General features: G+C 34.7%; 1 protein-coding gene across 1 annotated transcript; it reads right to left on the minus strand.

Moving 5' to 3' along the window:
- Nucleotides 1-60: 60 nt before the first annotated feature.
- Nucleotides 61-11,505, minus strand: LOC128192724 (cyclin-dependent kinase 12-like). Its single transcript, XM_052865647.1, has 16 exons — nt 11,374-11,505; nt 11,088-11,159; nt 10,478-10,600; nt 8,402-10,002; nt 8,029-8,156; nt 7,758-7,899; nt 7,539-7,670; nt 7,343-7,422; nt 6,489-6,873; nt 6,102-6,223; nt 5,604-5,740; nt 5,253-5,426; nt 4,785-4,974; nt 4,435-4,554; nt 2,360-4,165; nt 61-2,133 (listed from the first exon to the last, which is right to left on the minus strand). The coding sequence occupies exons 2-16, from the start codon at nt 11,114-11,116 to the stop codon at nt 2,044-2,046; spliced, it is 5,259 nt and encodes a 1,752-aa protein (XP_052721607.1). The 5' UTR covers nt 11,117-11,159; nt 11,374-11,505; the 3' UTR covers nt 61-2,043.
- Nucleotides 11,506-20,621: the final 9,116 nt, after the last annotated feature.

The following is a 20,621-nucleotide window of genomic DNA, read 5'->3' on the forward strand; positions in this document are numbered from 1 at the left end:
AAAAATAATAAATTCACAGTAAACTTGCAGTTACCAAATTACAACAACTATGACAATACATTTAACAGTACTTGTACCTATCAAATTGATTACATTGTTTGCTGCAGTCTATACTATACATACAGTATTACATTACAACAAGAGACGTACAGTCATTGATAACTAATAACAATGTAAATATATAACCCTGAGCTAGAATTGGCTAACAAGGACGGATGCTGAATTATTTTATATATTATATTAATATTATTCATATTTGCTCTCAAAGAATGGCCCCTCTTTGCTATTTATAAATGTTGATCAGCTCTTTATGCCTTTAAAATTGATGGAATGCAGGTCAGCATTGGCTTGCAATGGCAAGATTTTCACTCTCTTACAAGTTTTATATTTGAAATAAAGGAGCTACTGGTCGTAGCATAAATCAAATTTCAATCTAATCACTTCAAAAGAATTTCAATTTTTACACCCCGCAAGCTTCAAGCAGAACCAAGTAAACTACCTTAGGTAAATAGTTAAATAACTATGTAGATAATTATATTACTTACATGTATCTCTACTATATTTACTACATGTAAATAAATTATAATAAATGTTTAAGTAAATACATTTAATTTTCTATATAGATTGTTTTTGTTTTAAATGGACTACCTGATTCTTTACAATAAAAATCTATCTATCTATTAACATATTAAGTGTTATTAATGTTTTATGCTTGAAATAATCTTAATTTAAACTCTGTAACTACATGTATTTTTATAATTCATACATACATGTAAACTGCAGTTCTATAAAGTGTTCTTCAACCAAAACAAACAAAAATTGTGCTAAAACCCCCCAAAAATTAAAAAAAAAAAGTGATTCTTGCACTCCATGACACAAGTATAAAAAATAACATCACAATACCTTAATTAAAGTTTGTGTATGAAAATGGTGACAATTTAAGACATTATGACACTGCACAACATAGATACTTTAAAATACATGTAATAGCATGTAAAGATTGGAATGTGACAAAAAATTTGACAACACACAGAACACTTGCATGGCAACATATACAATATTACTTTATTAGCACTAAACTGAAAACGATTGTTCATTGCTTGAATCACATTATTTTGTGTAGACAATATATTACCTTCAGCACTCGGTAACTTTTTACCTATACATGTAACTGCCATATCATTACAAACAAATTAGATGTTGTCAGTGTAAATCACTTGTGTATGTTCAATAGGTTTTGGAATGTCCAACTTGATACAATAACATAAGTGCATTAATAATGACATGAAATAATGCCTTAATGGCATGTTATTGAGATTCACAACAAAATAAAATTGAAGGTCAAGGTTGTCTGAGGACTTTGATCTTGACACTGAAACTAGCTAGTAATCTAACAGTCAGTTTGAAAGGATTTTGAGAAAATGAATGCATGAATGCTTTGATCAGACTAATGTGTATATGAAGTGCTAAAGTAGGGTAAAAAATTCTTTTGGCATGAGTTAATAAAATTAGTTATGAGTGTTGTCCTCAAATATATGTATCAATATTAGATAAAATTAGGACATATGCCTGCAAATTGTAGACTGACATTGCCTGCCTGATATGTGCTGAATTATATCAGTGTAATAGAGATTTATTAATGGAGAACTAATCTACTGTGAATTTATTTGAATTTGTTTGAGGGGGGGGGGGGTACAGTTTTTATTCTGGGCACATAGTTTGGTGGACTCACTTTCATAAATAATGAAAACAGATCAAATTTTAAAATCAATTGAGAATTGGAATAAGTGGATGAGGGTTACAGATAAAATTCCACGAAAACTGAGCCACTACAAATATTTATGATTTACGAGTATTATTTAAAAAGCTGGACAGAGGGACAGACAAGGTTTTTAATTTAATCTAAACTTAGAAGATCAAGGATGGATGCACTTGCCTCTCTTTAGCAAATACACTGAAAGGAATACATTGTGGTACATATTTGAGAATAAATGTAAGACAGACTAGCAAAAACATAAACAGGGGAGTGTCTTCATGATGCTGTCAATCATCTACAAATGACCAACTACTGGCAACAGAGTGGGTGGGGCTATGCATATCTTCTTTCATAGCCATCCGCCTGCTTGACACAGCCTAAAAAATATAAAGGCAAAAAATTATGCATATAATATACATGTAATACATGTATAATGAAGTTGCACTTGTCATTTCTTTATTCAATTTTGCCCCCCCCCCCCCCCCCCCCCCCCAATTAAACTCTTAATGTTGGAATCAATTTACCGGTAATCTCAGTTGCATGTATGATAGCACTGAATACTGGTATTCACATTATTTTGCTCATGATTATTATAGATCATACCTGTTTCAGAATGTCTGCTATGGAGGAAATGGTTCCTTTGCTGACTTGACTTAGATCCTTCAGTTGATAGGGATGAGGTTCATCTGTTGGGACTAGAAGTTCCTTTCGTTCACGCAGCTCTACTGACTTCAACATAAACCCTGTATTTTCAGAGCTAAATTTAGTCCTCAACTCTGCCTCAGATTTTATTGGCTGTTTACGCCGTGGGGAGGTAGAAGGAAGAGCCAAGGTTTTCAAAGAAGATTGTGAAGGGGAGACCACTGAAAATCCAGTCTGTATTGAAGTAGGTGGCCCTTGAAGACTTTGGCTTGAAAAAGGTGGTGGAGGAGGAGGGGGAGGGGGAGGTGGAGGGGGTGGGTTTTCTGGGATCAGTATTGGGGGAGGCATCATCTGTGAGGGAGGGGTTCTTTTCCTGGAGCGGTCACTTCTAGCACTGTCCATTCTATCTTTTTCATCCACCCATGCCTCAATACTTTGTCTGGCAGTTCCTAAAGACAAAAGAGAACCTGTCTGTTGCCCTATTACTTTCACATTCTTTGCATCATAAAACTTGGAATTAAGTTCATCAAGGATGGACCCATTTTTGCTTCTTCTAACATTCTCTCTGGTGCTTGTATCTGTGACCACTTTGAAGGAATTGGATTGTTTCATTAATAGACCACTATTCTCTGTTTCCAGGCTGTCTCGAAGAGGCATTTCATCCAAACTATCCACATCTATGTCATCTTCCTCCTCTATCTCCTCAGGAATGTCCTCAATCTCCTCAGGAATGTCCTCAATATCCTCAGATCTATCCTCTTTCTTCTCCTCTCCTGACTCTATGTTTTCCATGATGGAGTTAGAAGTCTGGACAGTCACTGTTTCTTTAGTCTGACGAGTCGGAGGTAAACCACTGTCTTTTCCTGGTGAAGCAGGAACCATTTTATTTTCCTTTAATATTGGCTCACCATTTGATTTCAGGGGCTCTCCACTACTTAATCGAAGCTTTAGTTCATCTTGCAGTGATACATGTGGAACACCTTTTGATGATCTAGGAGTGGGTTTGGGGGTTTTGGAAGCACTCTCTTTTGTAACAGATGCATTTTTTTCTAGACTTTTCTGCACTTTGGGAGATTCTTTTCTAGCCGTTTCAAAATCATTAGAGGTTTTCAGTTTTTGCTTCTGCTTGTTTAAAGTTTCTGCATCTAGTGACAACCTAGTAACACTAGATCTCTGTGTAGTGGACTTTTGTTCATCTGTCGTGATTTGCTGCTGTTGGCTTGTTACATTTTGCTGCTCAGTTTTTGTGTGTTGCTGACAGTTAGATGTGCTTGATGATTTTTCTATTGGTGACTTTGAGTCATTGCTTTCATTGATTTCAATGGATTTCTTTGCATCATGAACTATAGGTGACCTCTCGCTGTTCAAAGCCTTCAAATTTAAACTTAAATCCACACTGCTGCTCACAACAGGTGCTTGATTTGGACTTGGAGATGAAAGCTCTAATTTTTTGTTTGTGAAACCATTGGAAAGTGAAAGACTATCGCATGAAGAGTCAGAATCCAGACTTGATCTTGGACGGGGGGTAGGGTCTTCAGGAATACACAGGGTCAGGGACTCTGTGGGGGGCACATGACTGTCATGTGACATTCTGATGTCCTGAACAAGTGTGCGTACATTTTCTGTATCCAACGTGTTGCTGACTAGACTGATAATGGTGCGTGCTGATTGGACATCTTCTAGGGCCACAGGAGGAATTCCCGCCTCCTTAAAGAGAGCCTGCCAATCAGGTGGAAAGGTCATGTGGTCCAGTTTGATCAAAATATCCTGAAATTTAAATTTCTCAAATTTAATTTGTCTGGTTCAAAGATTTTGGATTACTATAACTTAAGTTCTAAGCAAAACATTAAGATGTATTTAATATACATATCAACTTGCAATTTGAATTTTCATGGGAGTACATCTTTGGACTTGCAAGAAGTAAAGAAAAAATAAACAGTTTGGATATCTTAAATTTGAAGTACAAATGTAATTTTGACATATAATCTCCAATTTTTCCTGTCCCTGTCCCCGTGCAATCAAGGTTTGTTCCTTACCCTGAACGGAGGTCTCCTTGTGGGTAGGGGATCCCAGCATTGTTTGATGAAGCTAGACAACTGGTCTGGACATGACTCTGGAATCTCTGGTCGTTTGTTTGTCCGTATTTTCTCCAACACCTAAGAAATACATCAAATATCTTATGTCCTTTTTCACACAATTTAAAATCAACTTTAATCATTGTGACATATCATCCATCTCACATAATTCACATCATGCAACTATATTTTTGGTCTTTTATCATGTTTGTCCATTGACTTTAAAAGAGGGATTGTAATAGACACAGTAAAAGAATCTTATATCCATTTTGGATTTTGAGGCTCTGTAATTAGATGATTATTCTGCAAACCTGATAGACTGAACAATTTTCGAATGGCTGTTTCCTGGTTAACATTTCCCACAGGACAATAGCAAAGCTGTAGACGTCAGCCTTTGTAGTTATGTCCCCTGTTTCTAGTAGCTCTGGTGCCATCCAGCAGGGGGAGCCCTGAACAGGCTTACACTTTGAGGCTCTACTGGCCTTCAGGTCTGCATCATGTCTACAAAATACATATACAAGAATGTATAATACTTCCACAAGAATAAAACCATCACTGATTTTCCTTGATCTACCAGTAATGACATAATCAGAAACTGGTTTATCATGGAGTTTTTCTTTATGTAATAAAATAAGGTGAATGTCCACAACTAGACTCAAATTCAGGACCCTTTAACCCACTTTCTAGTGCTGTTAGGAGTGTGGCAGTACTGAGCCTATTATACAAACTATCACACTTATTTTCACAAAATTAAAGTATAGGAATTTGAAGAAAAGTACCTGAATTTTGAAAATCCAAAATCGGCTATCTTTGCTCTATTGTCCCCACACAGTAAAACATTCATTGATTTCAAGTCTAAATGTAAGACTGCTGGTTTGTGTTGATGAAGATAATTCATACCCAGAGCAATGTCATGAGCATATCTGAAGAACTCTGCATGATCTAGGGCTGGGCTGCAAATGTATAATATGCACTAAGTTATCTCTTTAACATTGATGGAAAGTCATTACACTAGAGCAAGTTTATTAAAATTACAGTAATATAGGTATAAGTGGTGTATTACATTTTGCATAGGTCAGACAATATATGTATCAAGATATACTCATTTTCATGCCAGAGAAGTGACCAACCTGCTAGTGTCATGCAGCCTCTGGTGTAGTGTTCCGTTGGCCATGTACTCCAGCACCATCAGAGGGAGCCGCTCAGTGGTGCAAACCCCCATCAGTAGCACCACACGTGGATGTCTAAGGTCTTTCAACAGGTTCACCTATAGAGTGTCAAATTATGCACTGTCAGATATATACACACTCTCGTTAAATGGCACAGGAAGTCAGGAAAACCACAATGTGGTGTCTTGTTTCATTGACTGGTGATCTTGACAGAATCTGATTACCAAAAAATGTATTTGATAGTTTTTATGTATCTACTTTTAAACAGATAAGAATTTGCAAAACTCTTTAAGCGGTTTTATTTATCTAGTGACATGATTTTATGTGAGGCATAATACCCCAACCATATATAAATTTCCAACTAAAACCACAAACATCTTAGTGACAAGTATCAACTTTCTTCTCCACGCATGAATATCAGTTCAACCCATGTTATTAAGTATTGTCTTTAATAGATACCTCTGCAGCAAAGTAGTTGTAGTCCTGTGGGCAGAGAGGAACTCTCAGCTGTTTGATTGCCACATCTGATCCCTGGTACAGACCATGGTAAACTGTGGAAAACGACCCCTCTCCCATCACATCTATAAAATCAGTGTAAATCGAACATCAATAAAAAGTTTTGAATTCAAAGTATGCAATCTATCACATATACATTCTGCTGATATCAAATACAGTTTACATGAGTATACAAAATCTGTATCATTTTTGCTGCACGTATCGTTTATGATACATGTATATGTTATTGGTACCTTGCTTATAAAAAAAAATTTGAAAGAAACTACCGGGTACGCCTAAAATAATACTACAAGGTATTTACCCTGTCTGAGATATAATGTTAGAAATTACCAGACTCATCATAATCTAAATCCTTTATGCTGATCTCAACAGAGCGAATTGGGTCATTGTGTCGAATTCTGCTCAGTTCCGACTGAAGTTGCCGAAGCTCGCTGCGGTGTTGTTTCCTCTCCTGTTTTAATTCCTCAAAATCTCCTCCTTTTTTCTGTGACCCTGACATTTTCCTTGACCTCTGACCTCCCTCTAAGTCACTGAATGGAAGGTTTGCATCTCCTTGACCTACATATCTGCTCTTTGACCTTCGATTTCCAGCAACTGAGTTATCTGGTGGGCTCTTGATCTGAGTTTCTAGCTCCTCTAAGCGTTTCTGGAGATCTTTCACCAGGTCCATTGTGACTGTGTCCCCTGCCAGAGCTTTCTTTGTCAGTGTGTTTATCTATTTACATAATAACATAAGGAAATTTGTTAAAAACCAACAATTTTGACTGTTTTTAAACAAACATACTGCATATAGATGCATACCATAATTGCATTATTGATAAATAGTTTTTACTGTGTTTTTTTTTTTTTAAATACATGCATTGCATATGAATTAAACTATAGATTTGTGACTAACCCATGAATACTTTGCATGTAAGCAGGCTAAACATATTGTCAAGAATAAAAAATACTTCAACATAAGTATGTAAGACTCTTGAGCGAGAGTGGTACTTTGTAAGTGATCTCTACAGTTCTTTTAAAGTACTGTCACATTGTTATGAATGACAGGAGTGACAATATTAATGACACATAGCAGTGTTAAATTGGTGTAGATAGCAGTGACATATATACAGACAAGTATGTACATCGACCCACTTTCACAAGATTCCTGCCTGAATAGAAATAAAAGTCTTAAAGTTTAATACCTGTTTTTCAATGTCTTTGACGGTGTTTGTTCTGGAGCTGTAGGAATGTCGACTGGACATATTTCTGTTGGAACTAAAACCTGAAATAAAATCAAACCACTCATGATAACGCTATTCATTTTTTCATATAGTTGTAATGTTAGCAAATTCAAAAGAGAATTTTACAATTTTACTCTACTATATGTATTACACAAACCTTGGTTTTCCTGATGGAGGTAGGGGGAACTGATTGGAGCAGCCATACTTTGTCTAAGTGGGGGTTTGGAGGGGTTGGGTCGATACAGGGGTCGTTTCTGAGGTGAAGAACTCAAAGGAATCTCCCCATCAGCTAAGATTCACAACAGACATTCCTTGAGTTCCGTCATTCAAAAAGTTTTCACTCAGAACTGAGAATGACATTAATGGTTTTACTCACCTTCGGTTGGCCTGACTGTGTTGCCATAGTTGATGACCTTGACTAGATCCTCCAAAGAGTCTTCCTCATCCTCTGTAGTGTCCATTTCTTTCTGTCTTGCTTCTTCTTCCTCTTGTTGCATTCTTTCCAATGATTCCTCTCTCTGTCATCATTGAATTAAAATTATAGTAACATTAAAACCTCAGTGTTCTCTCTCTCTCTCTCTCTCTCTCTCTCTCTCTCTCTTGTTATAAAAACACAAAAATCTTTTCATTCACAACAGAATTTTAACCTTTTTCTTTTCTCTCTCTATATGCCTTGCTGCCATTTCATCCCTGTTATATTTGTTTTGTTCCTTTAACAATCTCTCCTCTGATGGCTCCTGTCTGATTTTGCTTCTCTTTAGTGCTGCTTTGATGCCTGATAATTCAAGTAAAAAAGAGGCTCATTTCTTGTATTTTAAAAAAGGATTCTATAATTTATCCTATTTTATCAGACAAAACATATTTTCAAAATTAATTATTGAGGTGACACAAAATTGATATCCATCTACCACAATTTAAAACATGTATATCCTACATGTTATAATGCTACTCAACCATATATTAAGATTTATCAGCAAATCTTCTTAAACTAAAGATATGGACAGATTACAGGTTTCTTACCTTCTTCTGCCTTTTTGTTGACCAGTTCTGTTGCCTTTTTGTTTGTAACATCTGCAGACTTTGCTGAGTTTGCCCTGGGAAGATTTGGACCAGATTTCTGTTTCCTGCTCCTCCCTTTGCTACTCTGTGGCCTGTCAGCTAACAGGACCCCTTTACTGGGTTTGCCTCTGGTCAGTGAACTATCTCTTGGTCTAGCTGAGCTATTTCTATCCAATTTCCTTGAATTTCTTTGAGATTCACTGCCAAAATTCTGGCCAGCCTCCACTTTTGTATATGTTTGTGATATGCTGTTGGATCTTTTTACAGAAGCACTAGGCTTTGTGAATGTACGATCTTTTGGTTTTTCATCTCCTGTGGACGAAATTGAGAATGGAGATGAAGAGTCTTTCATTCTTGAACTCTCTGGAGTCTTTGGTGACTTTATTTCACTTTTGCTTTTTACAGAAGCAGATGTAGTTGGACACATTTTTTCTGTATTTCTGGTCTTTGGACTAGATTTACCAGTAACAGAATTTTCATCTTGATGAACTGGCTGGATTTCCTTCTTTTGTTTGAGTTCCTCTATTCCTGTTAAGAGTTTTTTCATTGCTCCTAAGGCCAGAACTCCCATTTTTTCAAGTTGTTTTTCATCCAATGTAATTAATATACTAAGATCTATTTCGTTTCTTGCAAACATATCAATGTATTTTTCTTCCTCCAAAAGAGCCATTCTCCTTATCCACATGTAAACACTAGGGTCACATTTCACTCTTGTTGGACTAGGACCATTGTCTTTTGGTTTTGAAAGCAACTCCTTTTGTAAACTTTGACTAGAATATGAGGAATGAGAGTTGAAGTTTTTGGATGTTACTTCACCATCATGAACCTTGGAGACTTCTGATAAAGATGTTGTGTTCTTGCTAAACAATTCAGGATCGATTCTGTTGGTTTGTTTTGGGGATTCTTTTTTGGTCTCTTTATACAACTCCCTGGAAGGTTTAACATTGCCCTTCTGAGCCACCAGGTCCTTTCTTTTCACAGTTTTGCTTCTGTCCTCTTTGCTAGAATCACTTGTTGGTACTCTCAATTCACTAGCTTCTTCCTTTTTCACAGCTGATTTTGACTTTGTTTCATTTTGTACACCACCTGATTTAGTTTTACTCTCTGCACTTATATCCTTAATATCAGAATTTTTCTTTCTCCATATGACTTTAGAACTGACCTTCTCCAAAACTTTAGCTTTCATGTCAGACACTTTATCCACTGTGAAGGTGTCCATAGTAATGGGTACCTCCTTCCCTCCCCTTTCCTGCTTCTTTCTCTTGTCTCCTTCATCAGTTGGAGCACACTCCTTCTCTCTTCTCTTTCTTCCACTTACTTGAGATGTATCTTCTGATGCTTTATCACTGACATTATACGTAAAGCCTAGCTGTTTACTGTCAACAGTTAAGTTTTTATTACTGTTTCCTTTCAGCTGGGCTCCATTTCTTTGATCTCTTTTTGGATTCTGGGACACAGTTCTCTTCTGTTCTGAGTTTTCTCTGTTTAGATCCTTCACCCCTCTATAGCTGTTCAGCTTTCCAGCACCGCCATGCTCCCATCTTGATCCACCAATTTCCTTTCTATGAGACAATAAAATTGTTTTTATTGTACATTAGTCTTGTTTTTTTTTAATGAAACTTAGTTCCTAATTCAATCATAACACCATTTTCATAGTTCCAATACGTCCTTCTATTTGAACTTCTTAGTTCTATTTCTATGTCTTTGTATACTGTGGAATCATTAGATTTCGTGGTGGCTCAATTTTCGTGGAATTCGTGGGTATCTCTCATCCACGAATTAACATCCTCCACGAATTATATATTAGGGTTATAAAGTCACATTTCGTTTTGTAGGTTTAAGAAAATACACGAAATAACGTCCCCACGAACCTATAAAATTTCAGCAATCCACGAAAATTGGCCCCCACGAAATCTGATGATTCCATAGTATATAATGACAAATTTTGAACATGTCAAACATGTATTTTGAAATTAGTGATTTCTTAAAGTAATTATGTTGATAATTAATACTGTTTGCTAAATTATATTTATTAACCTTAGAATTCCCCTAACACTGTTTTCATCCACTTCTTGAAACCTTTGGTGAAGAATCAATGCATTTTCAAGATCTTCTACATCACCATGCAGCTTCTTACTTTCTTTTTGTAGCAACTGTAAACTGTATCAAAAAAATTGTCATTATTTGTGGCAGCTAGGCACAACTCACAACAAGAAATCTAATGAGAACTTTTTATTATTGTATTCAAGTAGGATGGATGAATATTCAATTGACTATTAGAAATTAATGATAACATATTTTTGACAAAATGGATTTAACACTTATTAAATGAACCCTATATGGCCCATCTTATAAACAATAAAGAACCAAAAACATGGTCAATTAATTTACAAACAAAACTTTTCAAATTTAATAAAGCACATTGCCTCTTTTAAAAAGTGTGTACCACCATTAAATAAAGTCTTTGCAGTAGCTAAACCAATTAATGTTCATGCATTTATATGATGTGCTTTTCAAAACACTATTATACACACCAAAGTTGTTCTTTTTTTTTCTTTTATGCTTCTCTTTCCCAACAAGGTGGTATTTTAGCTGACCAGTTAAGAATACATGAACATTGATTTTGCATGTCACAATTAAGACTTACTGTTTGGGTCCTCGTAATTTTGAGGTCATTGTCAATCAGGTGTTGGTGTCTTCAATTTGAGTCTGTTTGCGTCTGTAAATCAATATATGTTGAATAAATTGATTACAACATTCAAAATATTTACATTTCATCTAAATCAGTTAGTTTTAAATAAATGCGGTATGGATAACTCTATAGAGTAAATTCGAAATGATCCTCCTGCCAGATTCCAAACAAAAATGTACTATTTTTAAAAGATGAGCTCTTTGTATAAGCTTGGGCTGTATTCTTATAACTACAAAATTACCTTTGCTATAATACGCATGCTGAAATATCCCTATTTTATCTCCCATATGATAACAAAACAAGTGCTGGCAAGTTGTTTACGTTGTTGTGGAACTCTTTTGTGTTGGTCGCTTTTCAGTATACTGTTAATTCGTTCATATAAATGAATCCGGGTGGTTTCGCTCCGATCGCTTGTTCGCCCTGAGAGGTTTCGCTCCGAATGCATGATCGCCCCGAGTGGATTCGCCCCGATTGTATTAATAAACACTACAATACACACTGCTTGTTGCTTTGGTTTTTTAATATGTAATTTAAATTATTTCTATCTATACATAAGTGGTAAATTAAATGTTTTAGAAAGTAATTTAGTTTAATTAGACAATAATTTTATACACATCGCCTGAGCAGTTTAATTAGTCGGCAATTAATCCATCATCAATAAAACCGTTAAATAAATAGCTTTGATTGCGATCTAATTTGGAGAACTAAATGATGAGTATCTCAAGAATTCGTTAGGGCGTATTTTTTGGAACCAGTATTCAGAAAGAGTATAGCGAAGAAATGGTTCGTGAATGCTGCCTCTACTGCCATAAGTTGGTGAGTACCTAAAATATAATGCATTATATGATATGATAGATTATAAAATGATATAAATAATGCATAAAATTCCATAAGATGCTCGCATATACATGTTAAATTAATGTATTCATTATATTTTCAATCGGACTTTGAATATTTTCTATTTTGCAAGCTATATGATATTTTTTTTATGTCCATTTGGCCATTGCATATATATATATATATTACCAATGTCATATTTTATAAACTGATTATAATGATCATATATATGTAGAAGAATTAATCGTTCTTAAGAATTAAAATTAAATAAATTAAATATTACATTTTCCAGACAAAGTAATTGCAAATAATTATATCAAATTGTGTTGATATACAGTATAAAAATAGCAATAACAAAAAAAAAATTAATTATTAAATCTTCAATACTATTTGTTTATAAAAGGCATTAATTAAGACGGCTCGATTACGTAAAATCACGATAATTTTAAATTATTCCATAAAACACAACGTTAGCAATTATTTGGGGTTTGCTAAGATCGATAAATACAGGTAATCATTGATCGTTAATAATACCTATATCATATATTGAAAAGGGGCGAAACCACTCGGCGCGAAACCTCTCAGGGCGAGCAAGCGATCGGAGCGAAACCACCCGTTACCATATAAATTTCGTTTGTAATTTTGAAGAAAAAAATCTTAAATATCGAAGAGTTTCAAATCGAAAGATATGTACAAGTAAAAACAATAATATACATTATTTTTTTCTAAGACTAAAACGGATAAGTATTCAAAGACTGAATCATATGATGAATATCGTACTGTGATAAAACATATAGGCCTAACACTAAATATAGATCTACGATTCCCTTTTCTAGAAGCGTTGAACATCAAATTATGAAAACCTTTTACTAAAACTGGTCTCCAAATCCAACCACCGTGATCTTTTATAATAAAGCTGTCAACCGAAATCAAACTAATTTTTGTGGAGAAATCAAGCGAATCAATGCATGAATGTGTTGGTGTTAAGGACTGCATGGAAAATGAACTAAATAACAGGTATCATCTTCGCTAGCCAAGTGTACGATTCGTTATTGGGCGATGAGAAAAACGAATCGGACACTTGGCTAGCGAAGATGAATCGCTATCGAAAAAAAGTTTGACGGTTATTCCTTTTTATATAAGTAGGTTAATTATTAAAAACAAGCGGCCCATGTTTAATAGTTAATTGATCTCTTTGTTGTAGTTTACAACATAGAGAATTTAACATTTTAATACAACAATTTACACAGATTTTGCCAAGCACCGTGAAAATAAAAGATATCTATAATGTTCTTTATCATCGTATATATATACTAGTACACGTAAGATTTTCCGTAGAACACCTTCTGTGGCCCAGTGAAAAAGGTAGACAGCAGTAGACGCTTTTTTCGAAATATCTTATAGTGCTTATACATGTACATTTACATTTTCAACGGACTTTGTCTTTGATAACACTATGAATCAATTTTGAACCCTAAAATCAAATAACTTCATAAAACATGAGTGACACAAAATGGGCGTGTCTTATAGCATAACCGGCCGAAACATAGGTAATCACAGATTACTAAGCTCACCGAGACGAGGCATCACTTTTATGAGGCATCACCTTTATGAGACCACCTTTATCATATTATATGAAAATCATACTTTATGATCTTGGATACATGGATACTGTTTTGACACAATATCATATATCATCGGTTAAAAAAAGGTATGATAATTATATGTTCATTTCATACGGTATTATAAGATACAATGTTTATCAATACAATAAATAAAATACAATATTGCATCCTATCATATTTATAATTTATATCATATAATACAATAAAATACTGTAATAAACAACGATGAGATATGATATTGTAACATATGAAATGACATTGTATTGTGTTATGAATAATTGTATTTTATGACATAATACAATACCATAATATGTAATACAATTTAGTATTATATAATACAATATCATATCACATAATACATCATAATATAAAAACAAATGATATTATATTATATGTTATAATCCAATATCATATTATATAACATTGTATGACACGATGTTGTATAATATAACAATATCATATAAGACAATTTCATGTGATATAATACTATATTATAGGAACCAATATCATATAATACAATATCGTATGATATAATATTATATAATATACAATATTGTATCATAAGATACAATATTCTATATTACAAAATCTAATGTAACAGTATCATGTGATATATAATAAATAAATAATAAAATATCATATTATACAATATTGTATCATAATATACTATACTATACATAACAATATCATGATACAATTTCACACCATAAAATTTAAAAAATAAATTGATACAATATCATATTGTATCATATAACTTTTTCCATTATAACATATGATATCATATTGTTTCATATTAAACAATAGTGTATCATATCATACAATATTTTATCATAGGAATCATGTTATATCATTTAACAACAAAAACATCTATTTATCAAGCAGGTTTGATTGAGGTAGGAGATTTTTTTTTTTGCATCTTTGATAATGGAGATCAGGCTCTGCATCTGAAGCTACATCTGCATTTCATTTATAATATAATTAATCAACTATATATGCAATTAAGCTATTATCTATAAAACATGTGACCTGTTCCAAAAAACTAAACCTCATACAGCATCGGAAACTTATGGCTCAGATTCAGCATTCAAGCCTGTCAGGTGCATCAGTATCATAAGACGCACCAACCATGCAAGTTTGGTGACGTTACGACCAGTAGTAGCTAAGATATAATCATCAGAGGGCACCTGCAACAAAAACTTTAACCAGCTCTTAAAACCTTAACCTTCTCCAGCATCCGAAACCCATAGCTCAGATTCAGCATTCAAGCCTGTCTGGTGCATCAGTATCATAAGACGCACCATCCATGCAAGTTTGTGAAGTTAAAACCAGTAGTAGCTAAGATATAATCATCAGAGGGCACCTGCAACAAAAACTTTAACCAGCTCTAAAAACCTTAACCTCACCAGCATCCGAAACCCATAGCTCAGATTCAACATTCAAGCCTGTCTGGTGCATCAGTATCATAAGACACACCATCAATGCAAGTTTGGTGAAGTTAAGACCAGTAGTAGCTAAGATATAATCATCAGAGGGCACCTGCAACAAAAACTTTAACCATGCAGCTCTAAAAACCTTAACCTTCTCCAGCATCCAAAACCCATAGCTCAGATTCAGCATTCAAGCCTGTCTAGTGCATCAGTTTCATATGACACACCATCCATGCAAGTTTGGTGAAGTTAGGACCAGCAGTTACTTAGATATTGCTATCAAAGGGCACCTGCAACAAAAACTTTAACCTGCTCCTTAACCTCCTCCAGCATCTGAAATTTAGGACCCAGATTCAGCATGGATCCAAGTCTTTCAAGTCCATAGGTAGGTCCACATGCATCATCCATGCAAGTTTGGTGAAGATAGGACAAGTAATAACTTAGATACAGGACCTGCAACAAAAACTTTAACCAGGTCTGGACGCCAACGCCAACGCCGAGGGTATAGCATAAGCTCCCCTTGACTTCGTCTCGGTGAGCTAAAAACGGTATTGGCTGCGCCGCGTAGTAATTCATAGCATTTGCTACATGTACATAAAAAATAGTGATTTTTAAATAATGTTGTTTTAACTGAAGTTTACATTTGAAATAATTCAAATATATGTAATAAGGATTAATTCTTTGAATATTGTGAGGTATAATAATTTCGATCGGAGCGTGGGCAAATCTATCTCGGCTTTATTGGATTTAACCACGCCCCGACCGAAATTATTACCTCATAATACTCAATATATATTATGCAATTATGACTATATATAGTTTCTATATACTTGTAAAATTTTACATGTGCAATTTGAGTAACTGACCATAATTTAAATCTTAGATTCAAAGATACATTTTGGTAAGAGTATCAGTATTTTCTAACTTTGGTCTTTAATATGACTAATCAATACCAGTATTACGACTATGAAGTACAATACATGCGTAGAAATGTACAGTTATCACGAATTTTAAGAACACCGCATACATGTTTCATTTTCTTCAGATCATGTTAGAGACAATATCCATTCTAAAAGTCCAGCCTAATGCTGCTCTAATTAAAAAAAAAAAAAGGAGTCGGTAACTTGCGTCTTTTCAAACATGACGATTGGTTATTTGCAGTTTATATATCTAGAGTCATATCCACCGTACAAGATTGGTCAAGGAAAGGCATGTAGCATCGTCACAAAACCACAGTTTTGAGTCTACAACATGTGTACAAGTTTCTCCCAATCGATGTGAATCACACGTGGGTCACCGCCGATAGGTACTTATATAGATACTCGTGAGTAAACTTATAACTAGGCCATTAACTTGATCACTCATCAGCAAATTACAGGTCATATGCAATTTATCTGGTAATAAATCTCCAGTTGCATCACCCCTATTCTAATCATTCTTTAATTGTTAATCAGCGAGCTTAACTTTATTGTTAATTAACGAGCTTAACATGAGTTCACTTTTAAATCGATTTTCCCCTGTTTTAAAATATATAGACAATACATACATGTACAACAAGCATTGTGTATACTCGAATGCATTTCCGACATAATTTTGGTTTTTATCAAAATAGCCGCAAATTAATTTATGCACTTATCCTGCACAGTTCTAATCATATTCAGCATATTTCGAGCGAAAAGATAAAAATACATTCGTAATTACACCGGTTTCAATATACTTTGCGATACTGAACATTTTTACCTTTCATTTTTGAAAAATCTATTATAATGTGTTTTATGGGGGGGGGGGGGTGATATTGATCAATATACAACAGGTTAATGTAGAAAAATCATTTAGATAACGCGGCAAATTGATGGCAACTGGCAATAATAATAAACCGGTATATGCACTGCCAATAATCGATATATAATTGTCACCTATTGCTTTATACTATCCCCTATATATACATATTACTATAAGTGTAAAATATGCAAATGGCACCGTATGACCATATGGCCTCTAAAGACATTTCTGATGACAGGTGCACGGTGCAGTATATACTAGTATATACCAGGCAGTTTTTGGACTTGCGGATTCTTCGTTGTTGCCCACGCGAGAGCTTTGTATTATATAAGAAAATCTGTATTTTATGGTCAAAAATATTTTTATACTTATTTATCTACATTAATGAAATTGATGAATCATTTTCCCGTACTTTACTACTATGAGGGCTATATACGTGTATATAGGAAATAAAACACTTTCTTGACATTTCATTGAAAATCTTAACCTACAAAAAGTAATCCCGATACCCATGTTCAATTTAATATTACTTTATAGAAGAGGTCAAGAACATTCTATATGTAATTTTTAAGGAGATTATATAGGCATTCTGTATGTATTTCATTCGTCAAAAACGACAAAAAGTCCTAGATTTTTTGCCGATTTCATTAAAAATGACAGATTAAAACACGAAATTTATCGCATTTATCTTGAAATTAAGCTTTGGAACACCATATAATACCAAGCTATTGTTATGAAGCATCACTAAAAGAATTCACATCTCAAATTTCAGAAATATGTAGGCTCCTTTCATTTACAATATCTTGATCTTGTGTTGTGAACAAATGTAAGTTCAAGTTATGGCGGCAAATTTCCCCGCAAGAGTTCTCCAGCTAAGACCCGCAGTATTGTGAAGCACATATTACCACTATCCAGACACTTGGCAAATCATCTCCTTTCAAGTTTTACACGAATTTTCTAAATATTTGAATTTCCCCATACGTGTGGTTGTAGTTTACGACTATAGTATCAGTCCCTCAGATTTATTATAGCAATTTTACCGGGGTCATGGTTTGATAGGTCAAATTCTTGTATCACCTTAACTTGTTGCCCAACTCTTCTACCGAAACGACCCTTTCTATTGTGTAAAATGCATATCATTAAGTGCTCACACGAGAAAACCTTTGAATACTTTTTTCTTTCTTTATCTACATAAAATACGTACATATTAATATTATATTTCCTGTATAACCGGACGGATTTCAGTACGTTAAAATTAACTGTGTGGGTTTTTATGATTTAGAGACGGTCATACTATAAAGTGTCCTCTAATTCCCTTTAAGACGGAAAGGGCCCTCCAAATTTTCCTTGTTTGTCTAACCCCAATACAAAAACGAGACAGGTTTTACATAGGCCGATGGCTCAAGACCATGGCGCACAGTTGTGCTTTATTCAGTTTCAGTAAAGTACAAAACACAACAGGGTCACGGTTGCAGCCCATTATACAAAAACAATACACTGAAGATGGTACACTTTTTTTCTATCTTCCTTTCTTACTTACATTCAATGTAACAATTATTCTCAAGCATTCTTTAAATTCATACATAAGAAGAAAAAAAAATTGGAATTCGTTTTACAAAATTAAATGAGCAAAAACAGAAGGGTCATTGCGAGTCCCTCTTTAAAGCACAGTTTATACACATGTTGCATTCATCCCTAGCCCTTCTTCTCTTGCTCAATAGCTGAAAGGAAAAAGAAGGCAAAAATTAAGTTATCATGATAAATATTCACTCCGTCTCGCCTTCACAAGAAGAAGACCAACCTATGCTGCATCATTAGGAGACAAAGACAAAATTACTGCTTTGCCGCAAAATCTATATAGAAGACCCCCATTAAGATTTTGTTCCTCAATTCTTATTCTGTGATGAGACAAATCGATTTCTGCCTCCAATTTTCAGAGCGAGTGCAATCTTTTATTGTTTGTTTGAATTTTATTCCTCGATTATGCAATACGGCGATGGCTACATCCAGGTCTGAATCACATGCAGTCGTTCATTAAACGCCCTCTGTACCGAACAAAGCGCGGTCCGCGACAACCACTGATGTAATTGTACACCACTATCGATGTATAGCAAACAATGAGACATTATTGTAACACTATATAATAATTCTCATATTGTTTTTGTTCACCGCGTAAAAAAAAACCCAACTTTTTAACCATAGTATCATTCTTTTAATTCGGGATGGAGGGACTCTATCGACAAAATAATTACATTATGTGTTTATCAAGACCAGCCTTCTCGCAAGAAATTAAATATGGTCAGTGACTGCATCTGCGGTCGAGAGAAAGTTCAAGTGGCAAGCCTTATCGACGGGAGAAATTATCGATCGAGGTCACGCCCTGTGGATATATTTTATTTGTTTATATTTAAAAAGCCAGTTTACACGAAGGATCAAATTCCGCATCTACAATATCTTTTAATATCAGCGCTGGCATTACAAAGACACGGACAGCGAGGTTGCCACTCTCTAAATTGAACATTCTTTGTCTAAACTATGCATGCATCTGTTAGGGGAAATGATGACTCAATGAGAGTTATGCACTCTGTTAGACAGATGTGCAGACGACTAGCATTTTATCGTCTGCGCCGCGGTTTCTCGTTTTAAATTGCTCGGCATCCGCACCAACCAGACCAAGAGAGTATGTTTGAAAACATCAAAATACCGATAAGTTTTGATAAGTCAATTGATATCAGCTTCCAAAATCTCATTCAACAGCGATGACTCATGAGAGAGAGAGAGAGAGAGAGAGAGAGAGAGAGAGAGAGAAATACATACTTTCTTTGGTGGGTAGAGGGTTCTTCTCTTGTGTTTCTACTTTTTTCAATTTGCTCTTGTCGAATGATTCGACTTCTTTAACGTCTGGTTTATCACTCATGATGAATAAAAACTGCAAAAAGAGAGAACACATTAATTATGCATGCTAGTCCAAGTCATAATTATATATCAATGCTGGAATTCCGACAGTTTGTGGTCGCTTTGAATGGAAAAAGCTATAGGGACACAAAACATATAGACAACGGTTTCTCGCCTCCAAAGCATGGATCAATAGCCGCGCCCTGAAAGATGTCGACAGTCTGAGGGTTTTTTTTTTCAATGGTGAATATAAAATTCGTCGAGTAGAAAGTGTTACAAAAAAGAAATATTCAACCGGCAAATCTTTTAAGCCTTACTACTGTTTAAACCCCCCTGGTCTTATTATCTCCTTATGGTTAAATGATAAAAGCAAAAGTGAAATGGGCACATTGCTTATCGATGCAAATAAAGAAGGGAGCAAATACAATAATTAAATGCAACATACTACATTCTCAACATATTGTTCGCATAAAAATATTCAAACCAATGTATATTATTGAGCAAGACATGAAGTAATGAACTTACATGTAATTGGTCCTAGACGACAGAAATAAAACACACCACACAATCACAGATGTGCGAGTCGGAATGAGGTTTTCAGGAAGCAAGACACATTATAACATAGGGCCACTTGAGAATATCAATGCGCGCGCACTATTTTTTCTCTCCATCAGTAATGGGCGGTGATTCATTATGTACATGACACATAGCCGGACAGCTCACACCAAGCTGTATGTGTGTGTGTGTGCCAGTGTGCAGTAAATTGACTGCTTGTTCTTTAGTTCTAAAAACTGCGATGACCAAAATTTCAATAAATTAGGGTGGTAATGGACACTCCATATGTGTTTATACCATTCGACGTTTTAAAAAATTTTAATAAAAAAATGTACTAAAAATATTGTACTTTTAATAGTTTTGAACTC

This window comes from Crassostrea angulata, chromosome 7 (genome assembly GCF_025612915.1).
Source record: "Crassostrea angulata isolate pt1a10 chromosome 7, ASM2561291v2, whole genome shotgun sequence".
In the NCBI taxonomy this organism is placed as follows: Eukaryota; Metazoa; Mollusca; class Bivalvia; order Ostreida; family Ostreidae; genus Magallana; species Magallana angulata.

What these genes read in the sequence shown, in the direction of transcription:
- LOC128192724 (XM_052865647.1), bottom strand. Translation starts at nt 11,116, where the DNA reads ATGACCTCAAAATTACGAGGACCCAAACA. An exon ending in AGTGTTAGGGGAATTCTAAG is followed by an intron (nt 10,003 to 10,477) that starts GTTAATAAATAT and finishes ATTGTCTCATAG; the next exon opens with AAAGGAAATTGGTGGATCAA. An exon ending in TAGAGAGAGAAAAGAAAAAG is followed by an intron (nt 7,900 to 8,028) that starts GTTAAAATTCTG and finishes CAATGATGACAG; the next exon opens with AGAGAGGAATCATTGGAAAG.